A 14,580-nucleotide genomic window follows, 5' to 3' on the forward strand; every position below is an offset into this window, starting at 1 on the left:
AAAGGAGCAAGGTCAATTACCAGTGTTTCAGAACCGAGAGCTGTGACCTGTTTTGAGGGCTGTTGAATTAATTTGTGCATAAAAAAAAAATTTTTTTTTTTTTTTTTTAATGAAACAGACCAGAAAACAGTACATCACAAGTAAAAAGGGGCTAGCAGTGGTTTGGAAAAACTTTTATGGATGTACACAGGTGTGTGTATATATAGGGTCCCAATGTAAAATAAAAATTTTACCTGTGGTAGCAACTTTAAAAGTCTCAGATACTATTTCTAGTGCCTTTAATCACTAGAAATGCTTTATCTCCCATTATAAATATTTTGACATTGTGCCTTGTACATCACTCTTGTGTTTGAGCAGCAGGAGTCAGTTACCAGAACCCTCAAAGCCAAAAACAGACCTTGCACTTTCGGAACCCATTTCATGACCGGGAAACTCAGTGCCCAGGACATCCTACTTCTGCTGTTGCCACTTGTCAAGGAAACTCTCTACACATACGATGAACTAGAAATGGTACTTTTTGAAAAGGGATAAGCTACTCAGTTTTCATCTTTTTGTTTTATTCAGTTTGCTCCAAGGGCAGAATCAGTAGTCACAGGGATCACAAACATTATTTTGACTGGCTCACAAGCCTGATCAGTAAAACCTGAAAAACAGAAAATGTTACACAAGTTGCAAAGAAAATACTCCCGGAGTTCACTGACATGATAGCAAGTGGAAATAATATAAATGCAACAGGTGTTAACATTTAGAACAGTACTTGTAACCTGCTCCTTTCTAGACAATTCTGGGACCCTGTTGCAAACCCTTCATGTATCACTGCTGATTCCCTTTTACATAAAATACGACTTTACAAAACTCTTCCTAGACCTTACTCTTGCTGTACTTGAGTGGTTCCTATTCCTACGGCGCTGGCGTATGCTGTCAGGATGTCCACTATCTGTTTAGTTTCTAGGGTCATTCGGGCTTCCTTCAGCCAGTCCTGTGCCACTCGTCTGGACTCCCCCTTCAGCTGATTGACAAACTTGGCTGCCAGCTCCAGATCACCATGCTCAATGCAATAGGAGGCATAGGACAGTAATTTGAAAGTGTTTATGTCCTCAGGGCTGAGCTCCGCGGGCGGCTTCAGTTGCTGAGGCGGGAATAAGAGCAAGGACTGCAGGTAGGAGAGGAAGTACTGGTATAAGCTATTTCTGGTTTCATCAATCATTGCTACCCTTCGGGCCAGTTTTTGAACACCATAGAAACGGGCTCTAAGGGTCTCTTCACTGTACACCCCACGGGTCAGGGACTCTGGAGGGATAGCTGCGGTTAAAGCTTGGGCAAATTCACTATCGCCACAGTTGACTCTGATGGCCTCGACCGCACTACCCAGCGGCACGGTGGGCAGGTCTGCAGACGCAGTCTTCATGCTGTACTTGAGCGCCTCCACCGACAGCCAGAGCTGGTGGGCTTTTCGGGCCTCCTCTTCAGCCACTGCATGACCTATCAAGGGAAAAAAAAGGCAAAGGAAAACATTTTTCTCTCCATCTGACTACATGTCCTCCTCAATACCTCCAGAGATCTGATGCACCCTGCACTCCAAACAGGCTAAAGCCACATGTGTGAACAACGGGGCCAGAGAGAGCCTCTTCCAACCTCACCTACCACCATTTCTGGCGTTTTCTTTCCTAGAAAGCTGGCCTCTTCATGAGGCAACACTGCAAGCGTAACTTGAGCACTCTTCTTCTTTTTAAAGAGAGAGAGCAGGGGAGGGGCAGAATCGTGAGCAGCCTCCACGCCCAGTGTGGAGCCTGATGCAGGGCTCGATCTCATGACTGAGATCATGACCTGAGCAGAGATCAAGAGCCAGACACTCCACTGACTGAGCTACCCAGGTGCCCCAATAAGGCCTTGTTTTTAGTAAAACCATGGAGAAAACTGAAAGGATGTATGTGTACAAGCACAACTGAGTCTCTTTTCCTGTGACATCTAGGACAATATATGGTATCTAATTCAGATACTTATTTTAGAATGTTTGAGAAACATACTTAAACTAGGCTAAGACTTATGTTAATGCCATCAGAAACTTCCTGCAAAGGAAGACTTTAAGTAAACATAATGGACTACTAGATCTTGAAATTTCATGAGTAGTTTATTTTTATACTTATCTGACAAAGATGGCTCTCTAACACTCCCCAAAAAACTCATTTTATCAACATCCTATCAGGACATTTCCCTTTCAATGTGGCACATGGAAGCCTCAGAATAACTACTGTCCATTTGATCAGTGGAATCAGCAAATCACCACCTCCAAAACAGGAATGGAGACAGATCAGCAGAGCTGGAGGGCGAGCATGGAGATACACTGGCCTTCTGCTCCTCTCAGGACACACAAGACATAACCAAAGTGTGCTGGGTAACCTGCCTTGTAAATGGTGATCTCCATTCTATGATACACCGAGTAAAACTTCAAGTATTTAGATTTAATTTTTAGATTCTCTTTAATTTTCTCTCACAAACTCTCTATGTTCCAAACTTATCAAATCTGGGCTAATTTTCACAGAAATTAATAAAATTTAATAGCACGACTTCAGCATCGTTATACCCTAATGCTAATGGATGTATCTCATTGTCCTGCTACCAACAAATTATCCTAAGAAGTTGGACTGAATAAAATTGTAAGAGGCCCATGAGCTCACTCTGAACAGCCTGTTCGATTCCTCTCAGTCTGGCATAGGCAGTGTTTATATCCAGAGTAAAGTTGTCAACTTGCTCTTGACTGAGCCGACGAAACTGTAACTCTTGCTCTGCCAGTTTCTCAGACAGGTCCTGAAATAAAACATAAACAGTGTCCGGAAAAGAGTGGTGCTACTTCAGTGCATGGCATTTATTAGGACACTCGTCTTCCAGCAACTGCCATCTCCACAAGCAAGAGTGCCTTTAAAATCTCCAAATATTTGTCAGGAAAACTCCTCCATCATGTGTAAGGTTTCGAAAATTTCCTAAAACTCATAGCAGATGTAATTTTCTACAAATTTACTGACAGAACCTAGTATTAGAGGAAGCAGACCAGGAGGAGGAGAACTCAAACTATTACAAAAGGAGAAAGTGCCACCTGAGAAAATAAAGTAACGTACTACCATCCCAACATAATAAACTGTATTCAATATTGCTGATTCAAGAGCTTATATACTCATTCTTTTCTCAGAAAAATACCCATTAAATAAATTTAAAGTAAAATACCTTTTCATATTGGCATAAATTTCAATTTTCTGGAAGATCTCCTTACGTGGAAAACCTCATTCTCTTCTTGTGAGACAAAATAAGTTAATATATTATAAATGGCTTGCTGAATAGAAACAAGTTATGATTAAAGATACCTGTCTTGCTGTGATTTCCAAATCTAACCTCTCTGGGAAGTTTCCTCAGATATAAAAATCTGAGCACTATCACATAATCCGTAGGAGTTTGCAGAGAGGAAGCAGGAGTTACCCATGTCAAGCACCATCTGCATTCTTGAAACCCCCTGAACCAACCCACCCTAAAGATTTGAAGGCTCCAAGTAACTAGGACACAGATAAAAACACATGTAACACACAGATACATCTTTCTGTGAAAAACAGCAGTGCTACAAATATACGAACGCCCCAGTGTGCCAAGGCTGGGTGCCATTAGCAATCTTTCCTCACTCTTCCACACCCATGGGGGCAATGACATCCAGAGCACATGAAAAGGAAAGGACAGACTGTTCATGTAAAGGGGAAAAGGAGGCTGAAGGGCAGCTGATGCTGTCTCGCAGGTCCTCACCTGTTCAAATTCATATTTCAATTCCTGCTCCTGTACCCTAAGGACATCGCGTAAGTGATCAGTGTGGGCAGCAGCCTGTCGGCGAAGCTGGGTTCTCATTTCATTCTCCATGGCATCTCTGACTTCCTCTACCTGTGAAACCACAGGAATTATCATATTTTCTTTCAGAAAAAGAGAAAGAAAAGAGAAAGGATGACAGCAGCTTCAATATCCTGAGCTGCTCCAACGTGCCGCGCATGTGGACATGGTCCTGACCTCTCTGACATCCATCAGAAAGCTGAATGTTGGAAAGTGACTCGAAAACAAGGTCACACAGCTATGGCAAAAATCAGACCTCAAATGGGGTCTCTCTGGACCCCGTGTCTGTTTCTTCCATATCACCAGGCTGCATCTTACACAAGGCCAACACTGTCATTTCCTGAATGACACACTCCTGTGACAATTAACAAATTCCAACTCATGGAAAGAAATAACTACAAAGACTTGGGATCAAACACAGCTTCACCACAGCCATCTGTGTAACCTATGAATAATAAATAATGCCTATTGTAAAGAACTATTAAGAAAATCAATAAATATTTGGCAGTTACTTTACACAATTTCTTCTAAACAAAGAAAACTACTCTGAAACTGCTTACTTTACTATGAATTTAGATTCACAACACGGCCCAGATCTAACCAAAAATATGAAAAGCCTATCACAACTCAACCTAATAATTGGCCATTAGCTAATTACAAGTTATTTAATACTAATTACCTGGAATTCATAACCTACTTTTTCTCAGAATAGAAGTAATGAATAAACCCATTCAGTCAGTACATACATATTTATAAAAGTGCCGATCCTGGGCTTGGCAGTGCCTACTATATGCTCGGATACAGCGGTGCTGGAGGCACACTAACTTTTTGTTCTCATATAATGTACAGGATAGGGATCAGACAGTAAGTAGATAAACTGGACATCTCAGATTGTGATACTTACTTTTAGAAAATAAATAAGGCAGTATGAGGGAAAGGAAGACAGAATCTACACTGTAAGAACAGGAAAAGTCTTGCTGTTCTAGAAGGTAACATCCAAGCTTAGAACTAAGGTTTAAAGAGAGGAAGTGTAACAAAGTATAAGGCAGAGCAAACAGTCTAGGGCAGAGTAAGTAGTGAAGGTACAAGACTAAACAAAAATACCAGGGCACCTGGCAAATACAGGCAATAAGGGAAGTAAGGGAAGTCTGGTTCACAGCAAACAGGAATAAAATCAAGAGGCCTTTTTGGTATGGGCTAAGAATTTGGATTTTTTTATTAAAAGCAGGGGGCTGTCAGTGCAAGGTTTTCAGCAACCTAGTGTCTGATCTGAACCAACTGCCATGTAATTGGACACAGAAAGATGGGTATGAAAACAGAACCTGGGGGCTCCTGAGTGGCACAGTCAGTTGAATGGCTGACTCTTGGTTTCGGCTCATATCATGATCTTAGGGGTCCTGGAGTCAAGCCCTGCCATGGGCTCTGCACTTAGCAGAAAGTCGGCTTGAGGATTCTCTCTCACCCTCTTCCCCTCCCCAAGCCTGTACTCCCCCCGCCAAAAAATAAATCTATTTTTTTAAAAAGGGGGGGGCTGTTATGGGAAGGGAAACTGTTATGATAACATAGACTGGACTTAGAGAAGGGGGACAAAGTTGGGGTTTACTTTGGATGCAGAACTGGATATTTCGATGGACGGGTGTGAAAGTTGACAGAGGAACAACTAAGCATGTTTCTGGCTTGAGCAACTGGGGATGGAGATTTAGAAAGAAACAAGCTGAGGGGCTAGGAGACAGATTGGGGAAAGTCAAGAAATTTGCTTTGAATAAACTGAGTTTGAAACAACTGAGTTTGAGTTTCAAACAACTACTGAGAAGCCTGGTAGAGACATCAAGTCAGCTGCTGGATAGGAGGAATCTGAAGGTGAGGCAGAGGCCAGAACTAGCAACATAAATGTCCCCGTGACAGACAGGATTTAACTTTCTCAGTCCCAGGTCTAGATAAGAGCACCTGGAGACAGTTTAGATGGATAAAAGGTTTCAGAACCACGGCCAGTACATGCTCCTATTTGGGAGGCGGAACCAAGAACGGGGCAAAGGAGTGGCCGGCAAGGTGGGAGACAGGCCAGGAAAGGGTGGTGTCCTGGCAGCTAGCGAAAAAGGAACTTCATGGCGGAGGGAGTGCTCACGAATGGAGGTAAGTACCCAGGTGCCCAAATCAACCCAGAGACACCTATTAATACATGATGTGCACCGACACAAGACTAAAAGGAGAGAGATCTCATCCATTCTTAACCAAAACACTGGCAGAGAAAAAAGACAATCCAACATTGAGTCTTTCAGCACCGCTTTAGGAGACAGCGGCTCCACCTGGAAAAGATAAAGTCGAAAATCCCGGACACCAAGGGCTTGTTACTTCCTTTCACTTCAGCATCTGCTCAATATAAAGGAACTCTGCTACAACAATCCTTCCCTAGAAGTTCTGACTAGAACAAGGGCCAATTCAATGGTGGGTCAGCATGATTTATATCTAATATTTTAAAGTCAGTAACTGTTGATATTATCTCTAGAAGCAGCTATTCAAGTGGATTCACGTTTAATTTCTCATTTCCTCTACCTTTCTGTCCTGTTCAGCCTGTATCTCACTTCTGTGATGTTCTAATGCTTTTGCCACTGCAGAGTCAAACGCGCGCTTTTCTTCTAGCTTTTGTTTTTCCAAGGCTAGTGCAATGTGCTGCTTCTCCGTGGCTTTCTGTTCTGCCAGCTCTCTATTCAGCTGGTCGATGCGGCGATGTGCATGAGCAATCAGAGAGTTCAGGTCTTCGGTAGTCAGCTTGTCAGCTAAACAGAAAAGGACAGTAAAATGTTAATGATTTCACCAAAACTAAACATCTACCACATACCCACTTCAAGTGACAGTAATTTAATTTTAACAGCTGTAAAGAAAGCAAAGGGTAGCTAACCCTTTGAAGCAGATTTAGATTCTCCACTGCCCTCAGAAATTCACTGCCTGTGTCCAACTAAGACATGTTCAATCCCAAGCGAAGTAATTTAGGTAGGCCTTCAAGTATATTATCAGTTCTTTTCCAGGAACCCAAATTAGGACTTCCAATCTGAACTAAATATAAATAGACTTTATAATTTATCCTAATTTTGCCTCTAAAACAGTTTATATATACACACTTCTATATTTTTGCTCACGCATAACTGTGATTAGTCATAAAAGGCATTCTAATATTCTTTTCTGTTAAATCTCAAATTCAGATTCTCTGACTTTTCTCTTACTAGTAAGAGTTTTTATACCTTTTGTTAAACAGATGGCGTTACTCAGGACAATGACCTGCAACTAGAACTGCCCATAAGAATCACCTGTCAAGCTTTTTAAAATACACATGCCCAAAGATTCTAACTTAGACTTATGCATGTATTTTGTTTTCAAATGTCACATTCCAAAAGTATTCTGACACATTTCTGTAGGTTAAGAATTACAGCTTTAATAGCAAAATTCAGAGTGTGGGAAATACTACATGATGAATGACTCAATTCCACAGTATAAGAACTGAGAAGCAAAAAATAAAGTGGGGATAAGAAACTTACTGGTCAAATTCACACGTGTAGCTCCTTTGGATACTGATTCAAATAAAACTAAAAAAACTCATTCTATAAAATGATTGGGGTTAACTGAACAACAAACAGACATGTGATGATATCAAGGAATTACTGTTTTAGGTGTGATAATGGTACAGTGATTATTTTTATTTTAAAATATGGAAATTATTTGTAACTGAAAAGGATATATATTTGGGATCTGATTCCATAGAAGCTGGGAAATAAATGACAAAAGCCATGTGTTGATAATTACTAAAGATGGGTGATGAATCTATGAGCTCTCCCACTTGTTACTGGAATTTTACATAACTAAAGCTTTAAAATACATATAGGTATCAATCTACCTATCTACAGATTTCCAATCACCTGGTGAAACATTTTTGTTCCTGAGAGCACATGGATGCCCAAAATATCGAAATCAGATTTATCACATGCAACATAGTTCTGTTACAAATTATTCAAATGCTTTAATAAAAGAACCATAGACAAAAAGACTTCAGTATTTTAAGACACAAATAAATAGCCTCTAAGTTTAAAACACACAAAATTACTCACCTAGGTCAGAAATACCTACAAAGGAAAAGAAGAAAAGCTTGAAAAAAAGAGCTTACATATTCCAGTTATTAATTATTAAATAGGAATATCCAAAAAGAAATAGGGAACCAGAAACCAGTAACAGAAAACGCATACTTAAATATTAAAAAGAAAAACAACTAATTTCCTAAAACATAAAAGGACATAGAGCAATATAAATCCAGGTAAATTCTAGCATTTTACAAAATAAGAGACTCGTTCATATTAAAAGTAGCTTTGGTTTCCAGGGGCTCATCTGTATTTTTGCTGAAGCAATCAACTTAGTTTTTACACAAAAACTATCAATTCTCATTTACTCCCCAGCCCTCCATTTACATTGGTTCACTGCATATTTCACTAAGCCCCAGTCTGGACTCTGTTCTCAGTACAGGCCTCTCCAGACATTTCAAATACTTAAGAAATCAGTATTCTGTCACAGGCACCACCTTGATGACACAGTGACAGGAGAGGGAACCACAGCCAGTCTCCTGCCTCTCGGCGTGAGCTTAACATGGGCATGACCTTTAAATTCAAAGACAGGTATTTTTCACCCAAAATGGCTCTAGAAGTCAACTGTGTAATCTGGTGTTAGACATCCCACACCCCCCCAAAAAAAAACAAAAACCAAAAAACAGGAACCTGTTCCAGTGTTGCAGGAAAAATTGGCAAGATGAAGAAAATGAGATGTCAGTCTCAACAAAGGACACAGATAGAGATTTTCTACTAATCTACAGCAATAAAGGAACTGTCCCCTGGAAACAAGGACAATCTACAACCTGCACTTCGTTTTCCCATCCTGGCAACATCTACCGATGCTCCCCCTAAAGGTTCCTCCTCCCTCCTCCCAACACAGTGCTAACCACTAGCTCTAAATATGTTTACCATTCATCTTGTTAGATTTTATATACATATGCATCCTAAAACGGCACACTGTTTTGCATGTTCTTAACCTTCACGTAAGTGGTACCCTACTCTTTGTATTCTTTCACAACTTTTTTTCTTAACATTTATGTTTGAGAGCCATAGTTTTAGTTCATTCACTTATACTGCCACATGGAAGGCGCATTTAGCAGTTTCTGATTTTTCTGCTCTTACAAATACAGGGCTGCTATGAATATTTTATGAGTCTCCTTGAGCACCCATGTATCTTCTAAGGCACACACCGAGCACACACCGAGCAGCTGACCAGTTGGATCAGCTAGTACATACATTCTGACATAGGCTCAGAAAGGCCTAAAACACCAGTTCAGTTCCTACCTTACATTCAGCTTCTAACAGACAATAGCAAATGTATTTTGAATTTGTTGAGACTGGTAATTTATGTGACTATTAGTACTCTCAGAGCACTTCAGGAAGAAATAACAATCCTCTGCAGTTACACTGTATAAAACATGGTTCAGGGACGCCTGGATGGCTCAGTTGGTTAAGCAGCTGCCTTCGGCTCAGGTCATGATCCCAGGGTCCTGGGATCGAGTCCCACATCGGGCTCCTTGCTCGGCGGGGAGCCTGCTTCTCCCTCTGCCTCTGCCTGCCTCTCTGTCTGCCTGTGCTCGCTCGCGCTCTCTCCCTCTGTCTCTGAAAAATAAATAAAAATCTTAAAAAAAAAAAAAAAAAAAAAACATGGTTCAAGTTCCCCGCAGTCTGAGCTATCTGCAAGTTGACAGTCATACAGATGACTTCCTTCTCACCAAATGAGATTTCAACCATGATGTCATCAGACCAGTCCTGAGGCGTGCCTCAATTCATTACAAATATTTTTAAAGTATCAAAGGCTTTGCATAATTTTACATACATAAACAATATTCTAATAGATTTAAGGTTAAAATGTCACTCTGAATTACTTGGATTCTAAATTATTTTTTCCTAAGTAGCGGAGATCTGAATAGAACCATTAGTTTTAGAATCAAACACTGGCTGGAACTAAACCATGGGAGCATTGCCACCTATTATAGCTGTGACAAATAAAATGGAAATTGGCATCTTGCCAATTTTTCCTGCAACACTGGAACAGATTCCTGTTTTTTGGTTTTTGTTTTTTTGGGGGGATGTCTAATACCAGATTACACAGTTGACTTCTAGAGCCATTTTGGGTGAAAAATACCTGTCTTTGTTTTTTTTTTTTTTTTTTTAAAGATTTTATTTATTTATTTGGCAGAGAGAAATCACAAGTAGATGGAGAGGCAGGCAGAGAGTGAGAGAGGGAAGCAGGCTCCCTGCTGAGCAGAGAGCCCGATGCGGGACTCGATCCCAGGACCCTGAGATCATGACCTGAGCCGAAGGCAGCGGCTTAACCCACTGAGCCACCCAGGCGCCCCAAAATACCTGTCTTTGAATTTAAAGGTCATGCCCATGATGTTAAGCTCACTGTACTGTCAACAAATTGAGATAAGCATAACAGAGGGGTCTGGATTAGATGAATGGGGTTGAAGCAAGTTTAGCTGAACAGTTTTTAAAACACAAAAACAGGAAAAGCACCAACACTTCAGTTGTACTTACTCATGCCTTTCCACCCTGGCAAGACTTCTGGAGTAATACTGTCCAGTTCTCGTTTAAAGTCTTCCCGGGCTTGGACCACCAGCTCATGATACTGAGAAACGACCTTAGCCTCAGACTGAGCTGCTTTGACCTGAACAAATACAAGGGGTATGGGTTAAAGTGAACAGAAATTATCATTATCATCCAAAAAAAAAAAAGGAGACATTATAGTCACGTATTTATATATTGGCTGAGAATATATAAATAATATAAAGAGAGAAAGCTAAAGCTCAGAAAAAGGAACATAAGCCCTGTAATGCAGACAAGCCCTTTACCATCTTTTTTTTTTTTTTTTAGATTTTATTTATTTGACAGAGAGAGAGATCACAAGTAGGCAGAAAGGCAGAGAGAGGAGGAAGCAGGCGCCCTGCTGAGCAGAGAGCCCAATGTGGGACTCGATTCCAGGACCCTGAGATCATGACCTGAACCAAAGGCAGAGGCTTATTAACCCACTGAGCCACCCAGGTGTCCCAAGCCCTTTACCATCCGACTATGCCCCTGTCCCTCTTTCTCTGGTCACAGGAAACTACCCACATAGACTATATAAGTGCAAACAAAGAACTGCTTACAAAATGAAAATTTTCATTTAATAACCAGGACCAAAAATATTACCTATTTTAAGAAGTATTGCTAATAATGGATAATCCACTTTGTGTCCAAGATTAGTAACAACTTCTATGCTTTCCAGGGGTAAACAGAAAAAGAAAGGAATCTTATTATTTTCCTGAATTCTTCAAATTCTTTGACTAAAGGATTATATTTAAAAATCTTAATAAAAAAAAAAAGGCCTCTGCCTTGGCCTCAGGTCATGATCTCAGGGTCCTGGGATTGAGCCCCGCATTGGGCTCTGCTAAGCGGCAAGTCTGCTTCTCCTACTCCCTTTGTGATCTCTCTCACTTTCATGGTCCCTCAAAAAAATTTTTTTTAATATTTTAATGCTATAAAATATCTAAGAAACATACCTTTTGGACCACATTATCCAGATCAACTATCATGTTGTGAAGTTTCCCCTCGGCGGCAGTTATATGAGATTTGGCCCCAGGAACCTCTTCTTTTTTTGCATTTTCAATTACACTTTTCATCTTCTCTAGCTCTTCTCTAGAAACCAATAAAACAAAACAAAAGATTTAGTATTATTCCTCATCAACTTTAGCAAAGAGCTTGAATATACACAGCATACAATTGTTAAGAAGCTATGAAAAAATGTAATTTGAAAAAAATTACTCGAGTATTTTTTCACAATATATACAAACTAACTGAAAATAGCTCGGTCGGAAGCTAGATTTACTAGCATGAACCAGACAGGGAGGATGGTATACATGGAATACACCGGCTTCAGAACCAGGAAAACCTGGATTCAACTCCCAGATCCACCTCTCCTTTGTTGTTCACCCTTATATGGGTATTAGAAGAAATCAATGAGAAGCACCTGGCACAGCAACTGCCACATCCAGCGCACTGAATAAACGGCAGCTTTTGCATGGATTATGCCAACTGCCCTTCCGCTGAGAGAGTGCTTAATACAGAAGGCAGAAGCAAGGGAGGAAGCCAAGGAGCTCACTGAGCAAATACACATGGGTCTCAAGGAGCCCTCATGATTCAGAATGTTTCACAAACTGGATGAACTGCGACCTAGCCACCACAAAACACAGAACTCAAGAGCCCCGACTCCAGGTTTAGTGATGTGAGCATACGTCTTAAAACTCCTAAAAGATATGCTGCCGTGAATTAGAAGACTTCTCTTTCTCTATGAATAATAAATACTTTATCTAAAATCACAACAAAATTTTGAATGAGTGATTCCAAGTTGAGAGGCTAATGAGACCCTTTAGTCAAATGTAGGTTTCCAGCATCAGAGACTGATTTTATACTTGGCTTGCTTGATCCTAGTTTTAGCCAAATTCCAGGAATCGAGGTCTAGGTGGCATAAAACTAGACCTACTATTTACTAACTACTTTGATAGTTAAAACAAAGAGACTGTGACATACTCTCAAAATTCTGATACAACTGCCTAAACCAACCCTGAAAAATCTTGAAATTATGGCAGAATCTCAGTAAATCCATAGAGATATATCACCTAAAAGGAAAACTGCTTTTTATACAAGATCCTTTATATAGGTTTCTGCCAAATTTACTTTGGCCTAATTATATTTTATTCCCTCTCTTTTTAAGCCTCTCTGTTCCCGATTCCGATACAGATCAAGGAGAGGTGAAGGGAGGGAAGGGTTTCTCTGCCTCGTGTTTGTAAACAGGCAATACAAAGAAAACCCAGCCCAAAGAAAGCCACCAGGAGGCCCTAATTACTTGTTAAAGTCCATGAGTAATTACTTGGCTTTGAGAAGGGCATCAGCAGCCTCATTGACTGCCTTTCTGCGTTCCTTCAATGCACCCTCCACTGTGCGCCACTGAGCCGACTTCTTCTCACCTGCAATCTAAACAAAATATTTTACTTATGTAAACATGAATAATCGCTATTACAGTCACAGGATACACCACCGTGGCTAAATTTAGAAACAAGGGCATCGAATTCAAAGGTTAAAAACTTATATATGGCATTTCTTCAGAGTAGGGTCTCTTAATATAAGGTTCATGGTTAGAACCAAGGAAGTCCATGAACCCCATCAAAACCAATCACTAAAACTGTAAAAGACTGTGTTCTAGTGCATATAAGCATCTTCTAAGGAGAGATAATATTTTTATTAGATTCACAAAAGGAGAATATGAAGCAGAAAAGATCTGTAAGAACAATAACTTTATGAATTGTTTACTCTTCAACGAAGCATCATTATTTAAAATTCTCTTAACTGCAGGTCTGTCTACCAAAATCAGTTTAAGGGTAAGCAGAAAGTTTATACATCTGTACAGTCCTTACTCCTTTAAAACATTATCCTAAAAAATGACCCTCTATAATTGGTAAAGTGAAAATCAACTATTGTCAAACCCAACCCCTGAATTTTATAAGATGTTAATTTTATATATATACAAAAGTCTTCCTTGAAAATCCTTACAGAGGTCCAAGGATAGCCATTCTGTGAATAGACACTAGGTTTCCCTACTATCAAAAGGAGTCCAACTGTTTCCAAAACTGTTTCCAAACAGGGCTTTGAGAAAGTAATTCTGTATCTATTTTAAGAGCCTTTGTGCATCTGCAGTTTTTTTTAAAGAAGTTGGAATCCATTTTTAACATTTCAAAACTTGTGTTCATTCATGTTTCTGATAATTTTGTAACACCAGCTAATATCCCCTAATCTAGTTAACCATTACCATAAGATGTCCTTTAGTTGTAAAATCTTGATTTCAACAGATTTCATACTATCTAATGTACACACATTACATGCTGTGCATTCATTGGGAAGAGGAAATACCTTCTTATGGAGCCTTTCACCAAAGCAATACCATTGATATTTAAAGCTTCTAATCAATGTCCTTCTGAAACATACGAGTCTACTTTGGTTTGAACCCAAATTCCTGATATCCTACAACTTACACCCTTCCCATACCTGTATAACCGAAAAATTAAATATTCTCTGTGTGGTTTCCACTTTCCTGACTGAACTTTGACTGAAATCTAAATTTTTTTCTTGGACATTAAATAAACCAGAATTTTCTTAAAGTTTTTTTTAAAGGTTCTAATTTCTAGTTGTTTACATCAGAGCTCTAACTTTTCTGTGATGTATGTGCATAGGACTAAAGCAACGTGAAGCATGTTTAAATTCTGTAAAAAGCCCACAGTTATAGTGGCAAAGTAACTTTACTTATTGCACAAGGTATTGATCCCTGAGATTCACAGTTCATGTATTTATTTTTACTCTTCAAACAACTTGGTATCTAAATACATTTTTATACACTGAATAACTGAATGTAATTATTAAAAAAATTTATTACGTCCCAGTAGTACTGTTTTAATTTATTCTCTGATGTGCTCAATGTAAGTTAAATAATCAACCTAAGCATTTAAAATAGCTGGTTTGGGGGGCACCTGGGTGGCTCAGTGGGTTAAGCCTCTGCCTTTGGCTCAGGTCATGATCCCAAGGTCCTGGGATTAAGCTCCACACTGGACTC

General features: G+C 39.8%; 1 protein-coding gene across 5 annotated transcripts in view; it reads right to left on the bottom strand.

The window, feature by feature from the left end:
* Nucleotides 1-536: 536 nt before the first annotated feature.
* The window catches only part of IMMT (inner membrane mitochondrial protein), a 43,953-nt gene continuing 29,909 nt past the window's right edge, over nucleotides 537-14,580 (bottom strand). For all 5 annotated transcript variants that reach the window (XM_032352671.1, XM_032352668.1, XM_032352667.1 and 2 more), the window contains 8 exons: nucleotides 12,847-12,950; nucleotides 11,480-11,615; nucleotides 10,479-10,608; nucleotides 7,965-7,979; nucleotides 6,418-6,641; nucleotides 3,787-3,918; nucleotides 2,679-2,808; nucleotides 537-1,482 (listed from right to left, as the gene is read on the bottom strand). In XM_032352671.1, the coding sequence (XP_032208562.1) occupies nucleotides 869-1,482; nucleotides 2,679-2,808; nucleotides 3,787-3,918; nucleotides 6,418-6,641; nucleotides 7,965-7,979; nucleotides 10,479-10,608; nucleotides 11,480-11,615; nucleotides 12,847-12,950 (1,485 nt within the window). In that variant the 3' untranslated portion in view covers nucleotides 537-868. The remainder of the gene's footprint in view (nucleotides 1,483-2,678; nucleotides 2,809-3,786; nucleotides 3,919-6,417; nucleotides 6,642-7,964; nucleotides 7,980-10,478; nucleotides 10,609-11,479; nucleotides 11,616-12,846; nucleotides 12,951-14,580) is intronic.

Source organism: Mustela erminea, chromosome 7, assembly GCF_009829155.1.
Source record: "Mustela erminea isolate mMusErm1 chromosome 7, mMusErm1.Pri, whole genome shotgun sequence".
Classification (NCBI taxonomy): domain Eukaryota; kingdom Metazoa; phylum Chordata; class Mammalia; order Carnivora; family Mustelidae; genus Mustela; species Mustela erminea.